The sequence below is a fragment of the Stegastes partitus genome, unplaced genomic scaffold, assembly GCF_000690725.1.
Source record: "Stegastes partitus isolate 25-593 unplaced genomic scaffold, Stegastes_partitus-1.0.2 Scaffold127, whole genome shotgun sequence".
Lineage (NCBI taxonomy): Eukaryota > Metazoa > Chordata > Actinopteri > Pomacentridae > Stegastes > Stegastes partitus.
The window spans coordinates 128,024-138,139 of record NW_007577858.1 but is presented as its reverse complement, the minus strand read 5'-3'; the positions used below and the strand labels follow the sequence as shown (position 1 = coordinate 138,139).

The 10,116-nt window shown below is 39.9% G+C and overlaps 2 protein-coding genes across 2 annotated transcripts; both read right to left on the bottom strand.

Moving 5' to 3' along the window:
- Positions 1–1,939: 1,939 nt before the first annotated feature.
- On the bottom strand, positions 1,940–2,737 carry nmbb (neuromedin Bb). The gene is made up of 3 exons (XM_008278560.1): positions 2,525–2,737; positions 2,179–2,366; positions 1,940–2,072 (listed from the first exon to the last, which is right to left on the bottom strand). Exons 1-3 carry the CDS (start codon positions 2,688–2,690, stop codon positions 2,019–2,021), a joined length of 408 nt encoding a protein of 135 aa, XP_008276782.1. The 5' UTR covers positions 2,691–2,737; the 3' UTR covers positions 1,940–2,018.
- Positions 2,738–5,095: 2,358 nt separating this feature from the next.
- sec11a (SEC11 homolog A, signal peptidase complex subunit) lies at positions 5,096–10,013 on the bottom strand. The gene is made up of 6 exons (XM_008278559.1): positions 9,841–10,013; positions 9,248–9,357; positions 7,924–8,073; positions 7,551–7,670; positions 5,295–5,352; positions 5,096–5,173 (listed from the first exon to the last, which is right to left on the bottom strand). The coding sequence occupies exons 1-6, from the start codon at positions 9,889–9,891 to the stop codon at positions 5,123–5,125; spliced, it is 540 nt and encodes a 179-aa protein (XP_008276781.1). The 5' UTR covers positions 9,892–10,013; the 3' UTR covers positions 5,096–5,122.
- Positions 10,014–10,116: the final 103 nt, after the last annotated feature.

Sequence of the window (10,116 nt, the reverse complement as noted above, 5' to 3'; positions counted from 1 at the left end):
GAAACATCGCTTTCATCAACAGTTAACACTCTGCAACATGTTTGGATCTGCAGTTTTTAGCCATGAGAGGATAGTTATATTTATTCATTCACACACATCCACACACGTGCGCACAAATTGATAATTAACTTATCAACACATTAAATTGCTCTTTGCAGTAAATCTATACGCACTTGTCTGACATGTCAAATTAATAAAAACAGACACTGTATTTGTGGTTTAAGATTACATTTTTCAGCCTCCAAATACAGACTCTCACATGTTGTGTGTCAGGGCGATCACTGCAAAGACTCAAAATGCACTTTCAAGCAAATAGAACATTTAACCAGCAGTTATGATCAAATATATGCCTTTTTTTAATCCACCTTCCTCTTCATAGTCCTGAATGTGAGCTTGAAAGTGTTTCCTTAGAGCCTTAAATTCGCTATAACCTCTTGAGCAGGCTTTTTTTTGTTTAAATTGTACCCAATTTTCTAGCCTACTAACCTACTTGTGTTCAATGTTCTGCACCTGAAAACCAGGGGATCTCAAGGCTGCTGTGCAGCAAAATAACAGTAGGTGAAAATGTGCTTTTTTGGTGAATAATTGACTGAGACGGGGGTCTATTTTAAAAAGATCTGAACATTTGTGTGCGGCGAATTCTAAAGCCTGTTACAAAAGTGCAAAGTTACGAACTGAAGGGTGAATGTTGGTTAACTCATTTCTAAAAATGAAAGTAAACAAATCATTACAAACACCTCAATCAGTTCAACAGCACAACAAACCACAGCATCCAAAGTTGATTGGCCACGTCTCTAAAAACAGTTTTCAACAGCCCTTCCTAAAAGCAGGGTACTTTGCAGGGCTGTTTTTAGAAGGTGTAAAATCGTAACTTACAGCGTTCTGGTAATTATTTTTTCTGTGTCACCTCCAGAGCCAAAGTTGTGGGGTTAACTAGACATCCAGACTACACAATTCTCAGCTCTCTCACCTGAATAGCATATTCACTTCCCCAGCTCACACCACTTACTGCTTTGAACACGGTGCACATTTCACACCTAAAAATTACATAAAGCAAATGACAGGACATTGTGGGAGAGATATTGAAATAGCCTGCCCGTTTCTAATAGTATAACGGATTAGCCCAAGGCAAAGAAGCTGCATGGGCCATCTCACTTCACTTCACTTCACCACTATTGATCGAGAGAATGGATCATCCCTTTATGCATAGGACAGAAAAAGTACAAAAGACACTATTGATTCCGTGTCGAAATATTCAGGAAAGTAAGAAATGTGATTTACGTAAGCTGCCTACATATGTCTTTATGTAAGTGTTATTTTGGACATGCTTTGACAACATGACACATAAGCGAAACGAGAAATCTTGCTCATGCTAAGCAATGAAAGGTTAGTGACGGGCCTATAAATAAGATCTGTGAAGGTCAAGTGCACCAAAAAGTTACTGTAAAGCCAAGATCGACATATATGATTACTACACGAGCTGTTTTGTGTTTATTTTAGACCTTCGAGTGCTGTTCTGGCTGTAGCTGCAATCTTTTACGCCAGTCAGATGACCCAAACGGATCTCACTGAACTGAACATTTTCAGTAAAGTCTTTTCTACATTCTCCAGTTTTCATACAAGACATTTTAGACAAAATCAGAAGAACCCGGTGGTGTAGCCATAGTGAAGTCAGTGTTTCTTTATAGCTCTCCTGTTCCATTATTTAGAATGCCAGTAATCCAGGACATTGTGTATAATTTATGTGCAGCACATCAAAGTCAAAGCAGTGCAAATAATTATTTTATTCAATATAAATATAACTAAATACAGGACACCATGATGTGAAATATAGTCATCAAAAGAAACTGGAAAAAGCAGTAAGCTATTGCAAATGGAACATGAGTTGTATAGGCTAAGTATGACAGGTACAGTAAATTACAGTCGAGATGAGCAGAAGACTGTTTTCTCATTTATTTATTTTAATCCATGAGGCCAGGTGACCTGGGATCACAGGTGCCAGAGTTTCATCCCCTGCATCACTTTCTGCTTTGGATGTAGTTTTCTAAAATCTTCATCAACAAGTCGGACTCCTGAAACAGAGAGAGTGACATAACATAGAATTAAAATCAATTTAAAAAAAACATCCCCCCTCTGCATTTTTACGTCAAGAAAACGCCGAAACAGTTTGGTTCTTACCTGATTTTTCGAGCGACTCTCTTGCGTATCCACCTGCGCTTGCAACGCCACCCGCAGAAACTCTTGGAAAAGCTCCCCGAGCGCGTTCTGCTCCGCCGGAACAGTGACTTCCAGCGCGCCGACACCCTGGTCCTCAGCTGAAGGCAGCAGGGGGGTGTCCATCACACTCTTCTTACCCATGAAATGTCCTGGCAAACCAAAGAAAATGCTCATTAACGCTTTATTTAACGAGGCGACACCCCTTCTCCTCCCTCACAGTTAACATCTTATAGTACAAAAACAAACTGATTCCACGGAAAACATAATTTTAAAAACATAGGATGATAAAAGAAAAGAATATTCTTACCCGTAGCCCAAAGATTTCCTCTTGGATTCACTTTGATTTTTGCGACTTTATTCCTAAGCTCAGTTAGGTCGAAACTAACAGCAGAAGTGAAAGTCATGACAGAAAATAAGACCAGGTACGTGAATAAGCCCCACTGGCAGACACTGTTCAGCGTAAAACCTCTCATCTCAACGCGGACTGAAGAACTGTCCTTCGGGGCGCAAATTTCCAAGTGCGTCCTGTTGGTCGTAGGTTGCTCAGACGCACCCTGCTTTTATAGGCTCTCCTCGCCGGGGTGGGCTCTGCTTATGTTGCGTGGACTTTTCATTTATCCTGGTGCGTAAATTGAAGTGCAGTCAGCCGACTCATTGTTAAGGTTTCGCGTCTCCGGCTGTGCGTAATTTATTTAAGGATTGATCTTTAACTCGGGGAAGGTATAAATGTTTTGCTGCAACAATCGGTCTTCTTAGGCAGCCAAGAGGAAATACAGCAGTGCGGAAATTAATTGAGCTGAAGTTTTTTGGAGAAGGTTAGAAATGGATGAAGGTTCTCTATAAATACATTCATTGTGATTTCACAGTTCATATTAATCCAATAACAATTATTAAAAGCCTCATAAAGTGGTCAACACTGTAAAATTTGTAAATTGTGTGGTTAGATGGCACAAGGGTTACTAATGCTTCCCTCTAGAGAATACACAGTAATTTCCTGCATCCCCCCTCCGGCTCCCAGGGTCCAGGCCTGGCCCCTCACAATGAGCAACATGACATTTGGCCAGTTGCAGCATGCTACTGTGATCACCATCAGTCCTCTGAGGACAGGAGAACCTGCTGATGCTCACTGCTAATTTAGAGCTGATAAGACAGATGGCCCCTCTTGTCACTTCAGGGTGCTAAAAATTTCAAATATAGTGGAAGAGCTGCAGCTCTCAGTTTGCTCTTTTGCAACCTTTGACATTAACACACATACTTGTGATTTCAGAAAATTGTGCACAGCAGAATGTCAGTCTCATTAGAAGACTGTCTTGACCATCACTGCATCACTCTCCCGGTTTTCACAGATTAAATTAACTTAGACAGCCGCAACACTGTTTCTTTAAAATATGTGGGTATTTTTGCATCTCTTGCTCCAAACAGTTGATTTATTGATTAAGAGCTACAGTGTGTTTTTCAGCTGCACCCATGAGACTTTAGCCACGGGTTACTTGGCATTGCTTTCTTTCAAGGGCCACAAAAAGTAAAACTTTGAGCAAAAGGACACTACATCATTTACCAAAGTTCATCTAAACACCAGTCATGGTTTAAGCGAGGCGTCCTTTTTTGACGGTTCAATTTTCTAATCGATTGTGACATTTTATGCCTAACTGATTACAGGATATAGTTTAACCACTGATGTATAATTATGTTTTCGTGAGCTACAGATGAAAATCAAAGCAGTAAAAAAAAAAAGCACCACCTAACTGGCATCAAGGTCAAGGTCGTTCAGGTCTAACAGACTGCTGCCAAATGCAATCAAATTCAAAGTGCCTCAACAGAATTTCAAGTGGATCTACATTAAGATTATATGTTGATCCATACCACTGTATGATTGCATGTTGGTTTTGGACAGCCAGGACAGTTTCTCTTGATTGCAAGAACACTAAAGTGTGCTCATGTCAGAAAGAGAACACCAACAAGGTTAATGCACAAAGGTAGTCTGCATTTATAGAGTTCAGCCCACTTTAAATAAAAAATAAATAAATAAAAAAGTTCCCACACCAGTGACCTTTATGTAGAAATTTACCATTTAATTTACAACAAAGTGTGTGGGCAACAAATTATCTGTGCAAAAGCTCACCTGACTGACTGTAGCTGTGTTTGGTGCTGGCTTCACAGAATATCTGGATCTAAAATTAAAAATAATTTTCAAAATATATATAGAAACCTTCATCACATTTTACTTATTTGATGCACTTTTTTTTTTTTTTTTACTAACTTTTGTGTTAAACAATACATTGCTCAACATCATATTGGGTCACTAACAATGCTTTCAAAGGTTAATTTAATGCAATGAAAATACAGAAACTTTTCAAAAAGATTTGCAAAAAAAAAGTTATTGCTCATCTCTAACCAAAATAAATACTGAACAGAGGACACAGCTTCTATTTTATGACAATGAATTATGTTCTGTACATTCAGAAAATGGATACTGTTGAATACGGGCCAAAACAAAATGAGACGAGTTAAAATAATCCATAGTGGATGGTAACCAGATTTCATATTTAATATCATTTATAATCAGTTGTCATAAAATACTTCACATATCTTTCTCAAAGACAATGATTCAACAGGAGAGAAACAAGACTGAATTTATCTTTAAGAATGCCGCGTCACATTCTGAAGATTACAAATAAAGATCGACTTCGAACCAAATCCAGCCTAGTTCCCTCACAAAAATATTTCTAAAGCTTGGATTTTTCAAATGTAAACACCCTATCCACATGTCTACAAAATGTTCAAACAAATGGTACAAAAAAGCCAGTTGGGTTTGACAAAGTCTAACTTAATTCTGTTTTTGAAAGGCATGACTGAGGTTTCCTGGACGTAGTTTATCCTTTTTGAGCGCTGAAGCTTGGGTTCCTCACTCCCGATGGACCAACACGAAGAGACCCAGCATGAAGAGAACAGCATACTGTCGGACGAAAACACAGAATGAAGAAATTTAATGCTGAGAGAGACGAGGTGTTTTTTAAAGATTTAAAACTACAGGAATCTTTTCAAGTGTGACTAATTGATGGGAGCGACCAACTTACTTTGAACTTGGGGTAATCATTCATGAGGATGGTGACAATTCCAATGTATGGCACAAACCTGCAGACGATAAATAGATTCTTACTGTCAAGGGATGCTATTGATGCATAATACATGTGAGCTTGTAACTTAAAAGTACACAAAATGTCTGTAACTCCAGTGAATGAAATAACCTAAACGCCTCAGGCCTCTGTTAGGTGACTGCATGGAGCCCCTGTAGTTTGCATACTAGGCATGATGTGTAGGGTGTCATTATCCTTCTGCTTCACAGGGCTTACATAACCTGGAGAAGCTATACAACACTGTGAAGATCACAGACTTCTCCAGTGTTTTCAACACCGGCCGACTGGTTGAGAAGCTCTCTCTGATGCAGGTAGACCAGGACCTCGTGGCCTGGATTACAGACTGCCTCGCCAACAGTTTGCAGTATGTTGAGCTTCAAAGCCGATTGTTAAACATGGTGACGAGCAACACTGGTGCACCCCAAGGAACTGTAATTACATTCCCTTTTTTTTCCATCCTTTACATATCTGACAGTTACAGGAGTTCTTGGGTGACTCTCCTGTCAGCTGGATCATAGATAATAAGGAAGAGGCGTACAAAGACCTAGTTGAAAGCTTCATAAAATGGTAATAAAGCAGCCAATTCAGCTCAACATTAGGAAACCAAAGCACTTGTGGTGGCTTCTGGCACAACAAGAGGCCCCTCAACGCCTGTCATCATAGGAGTGAGGAGGTGAACACCTGTAAGGTCTTAGGGATACAAGTCAACAAGCTGGGTTGGTCAAACACCACTGACGGTCTTTACAGATAACAAAAGTGCAGGCATTTCTTTTTGAAGAGACCTAAATCCCTCAATGTGTACACTGCATATCTCCTTAGGACAAAATAGAATTACAATAGTATCCAAAACACCTCACTTGTTGAACATCTGCTCATTGAGAGGTGCACACTGTTCTAAATACCTCATATACAGGCTACTGTAGACACTGGCTAGGTGGTTGTGCACAGAGAAGCCTTTAGTCTCCCCATTCAGTTACTACAATAGACAGGTGTGTGACAAAAAGTTAGACGAGTGAAATAAGATGTTTCATATTCGGGTTTTTATCCACATGAACCACTTGCTATGTGTGGAGTTATCTGCAAGATGAGCACTCATTTTAAACCCCAATAACACAGCAGATATTGTTCATTAAATTGTGTGATGCCAAATTATGATCGTGGTTAGCAATCGTTTGCAGGGACTGATTTGCTGCTTGTGTTTACCTCTACATTATACTAAAGCCAGCAGAATTTGTTGGGAATGAAGACGGCATTAGAGACAATAAAGAAAAGCTAACAAGGTGATTACACTGCAAACCTGCAAAGTAAATGAAGGTGTATACGTCACATGATAATCTCTGACATTAGAGATTATCTTGACACACGCTAGTACTTTTCTCTTTATGTGTAGCTCACCATTGCTCTGTATCACAAAGTAAATTAAACAATGTAAATACAGTCACTGTGGGGAAAATAAAGTACCACGTGGCCTGATCACGAACACAAGCACTGCAAAGGTGAACTCGAACACTTAACTATAAATTAAAATCTACAGCATAGGTACCATCAGTGGGATGCCTGTTATCCTTCTATATTGACTATAAATCCAGGTTTAAAAATGAAGGTAAATCAAAATAACATAAGTTTAGAGAAAAACAGAGGTCACACTTATGATGAAATACAATTAAAAGACACATCTCCTTGAAAAACAGCTGTTCTCCCATGAACCTAAGCATTCGATTCCGTGTCCTTCGCTTCCCTCTCATGCACAAGGACAAGCGCTGACAGGGAGGATGAGCTGATGTAAGCCCTACCTTGTTAATACAGTAGAAATTAACTAGCAAAGATAACAGACCAACCATAATCCCCAAATCTTAAAGAGCAAAGATGTGAAGTTGTGGATTTTTGCATATGACCTCGTTCATCTCAAAGACAAACAGGGCTATTATATTTCATTCTATTAGCCTGTGCAAGTGTTGCGTTTACTGTGTCATCTCCCAGCATTAATGTGTTGGCAAGACATCCTGTTTAATCTTATGAAGACGTTTTGCATTTAATAAATATTCTCTGCCAATATTTTCAAACGTTCACATGTTGCAGTTCTGCCACACTGGTTTAGAAACATCTTGAGCAGAGCAAGTTTTCTGTTTTGAAAATGCTAATTCTACTAACAGTTCAGCAATACTATTATGTATTTTCTCCAACCAAAATACTTACCCCCTAGCTCGTCCCACCACATCTTTTTTCTCCAGCCAGTGCTGGCCCTGCTTGTACAGCCCTCTGTCATCCACTGCATTGTTGTCCCCTTTGGTCAAGAACTTAATGTCTCCATTTTCCCTGCGAACAAAGTATCAGTGTGATTTTTAGACCACGCTGCACATCGTTTCCCCTTCTTCAACTTTCTAAGTCTGGGTGAGGATTCATGATGAGTGTGAAATGTCACAGAAGCCTCTCAAAAAAACATTTCAGATAGCTTTTCAATAGAATTCAATACTATGTTTGACATTCTCAGGTTTTTTGACTGGAATGAAATTCAGTGATACTAAAAGTTCACTGTGGACAATGACACTAATAAAATACACATTCATACTTTTCGTGGATCTTTAGTACTCTGTGTACTATGGGGATCTCTCTGCCTTCTATCCTGAAGACAACGATCTCTCCGACTCTGATGGGGTCCTCTACCCGGTTGGTCAAAAACAAGAGGTCTCCTCTGTGGAAAGCTGGCTCCATGCTCCCACTGAAAGAGAGCAGATACATATTAGCAACATTAGCTCATTCTATTTAGGTCATTTAAACATTTCCCCCCTTAATGAAGAATATGTGTTGCAAATGTCAACATTCACTTTACATATATCCACATTAGTGGAAGAGAGACACGTCATTTAAGAACTGAAAGACAACTAAATGTTTGCCGCACTCGTAATTGTGTCAAGTTAGAAATCAGGAAGTGCTGCATCTATTATTAAACTCTAACGTCTGCAAAGCCACAAGAATGTATTAACAACTACTACAGCAACACTTCCTGGCTTACATTAGAACCAATAAAGTGCATCAGGACATCCCTACCTATCATCTGCCAAAATTAACCAAACTTACAGAGAGTTACACATAATCAAAACAGTCAAGTCTAATCATACTCATACCCAAACAATGCTGCATCTTGCATAAATACTGTGTTTAATACATTCAAAGAATCATGTTACAGCTAGAAGAAAAAAGTAGACAGATTCATTGAGGTCACAAGTTAGTTTAATTAATTTACTTCAAACTGGGATAGGCTCCAGCCCCCCCGCGACCCAAGTGAGGATAAAGCGGTGTATAGATAATGAATGGATGGATGGATGGATGGATAGACAGATAGATGGATAGATGGATGGTTCTGACTGAGAATGTGAAGTTCAACCCCCATGACTACTTCAAACTTTTAGAGAGATGCTATCATAAGTATAAAGACAAACTGCTGACTGGATCATGAGACTGAAGATGTGAAAACACAAAAGGAAAATGAACTATCCATTATGCAACTTCTGCATAATATGTGTAGTGAAACAACGTAACTGAGCAACCAGCACTTCGTCTTAACTTTTTGGTGTCTACTGATGATAATTTACAAAGTGTGAACCCCAAAACCTGCAACCGTACTTTATGCTGAGGTACAAATCTTCAGCATGAAGCAAACAGTGGTTTGCCCATTGTATAAACACTAGATTGCAAACAACCTCATGTCCTTGGTAAATGCAGCTATTTTTATTCTTTGAAAAGCTGTGTCTATTTCCATGCTGAACTCTTGATAGTTCTTTACTACCCAGGGGAACTTACTGCAGCTCTCACAACACTACCTCTCAGCAGCAGAGGCTGGAGATGCTAAATTTAAACAGAATCAAAATCCCAACAGATTACAGGAAACTTACCTGAGAACAACAACAATCGGGCTCTCGCTGCCGGTGACCACCATCAGTCCCTTCCAGATCATCAGCGCAGAGGAAACAATCATACCAAAGTTCAGCACCTGGTAATAGAGCTGCACACAAAATAGGGACATTTTACTTACATTATAATCCTTCAAAACCTAAAACTAGATGCATAATTACTAGTTAGATGTTTTTGCATAAAAATGACCCAAGACCAACTCTGCAAGAGCAAAATCCCACTGTGTGCTTGAGATAGCACCAAACTGACTGCTGGTACATTTGTAAGTACATCTGGCGATGACTCTAGCTAGCGGTGCCATGACAATAGTGGTAAAATGAGGGAAATAGCTAGCTGCACTGAAGTCAGGATTAATGTTTACAACAGGTTTACGAGTGTATTTTGCACTGCAGCATATAAAAGACAATTTGAAAGACACGCATGCATAAAACGGTTCACTTCTAAGGTCGCTAACAAGTGACAGTCCGGCTGTAACGTTAAAAAGCGGTCGGCGGCTAGTAGTCGTTAGCTCCGCGCTCTGTTCACATACAAAGAGGCGCCGAACATGAGAGGGAACTAGAGCTCCGGTACCCACCTGCCGCTTATTCATGCGACGAACATCGTCAAGAAAGTCTAAAGATAACATTGTGGCAACTACTACAGTGTAGAAAAAGCACCTAAATCACATGAAAGCGTCTAAAGTAATGAGCATATGGATGCACGGTCGACCACTGAAACTTGCATCCGAATCTTCCGGGTGCGCTCAACCGGAAGTCCCGCCCACCCGCGAGCGCTGTGTTGAGGTGTCAGTTCAGGATACGAGGCGGGGCGGGGCGCGAGGGGGGTTTCCAGCAGCACCTCACCCAAAACA

Coding starts and splice junctions, on each gene's coding strand:
- nmbb (XM_008278560.1), bottom strand. CDS start 2,690: ATGAGAGGTTTTACGCTGAACAGTGTCTGCCAGTGGGGCTTATTCACG. Junction 2,367..2,524: donor AGGAAATCTTTGGGCTACGG/GTAAGAATATTC, acceptor TTGGTTTGCCAG/GACATTTCATGGGTAAGAAG. Junction 2,073..2,178: donor AGAGTCGCTCGAAAAATCAG/GTAAGAACCAAA, acceptor TCTCTGTTTCAG/GAGTCCGACTTGTTGATGAA.
- sec11a (XM_008278559.1), bottom strand. CDS start 9,891: ATGTTATCTTTAGACTTTCTTGACGATGTTCGTCGCATGAATAAGCGG. Junction 5,353..7,550: donor GTGGTGGGACGAGCTAGGGG/GTAAGTATTTTG, acceptor TATCGTCTGCAG/GTTTGTGCCATACATTGGAA. Junction 5,174..5,294: donor ATGATTACCCCAAGTTCAAA/GTAAGTTGGTCG, acceptor TTCGTCCGACAG/TATGCTGTTCTCTTCATGCT.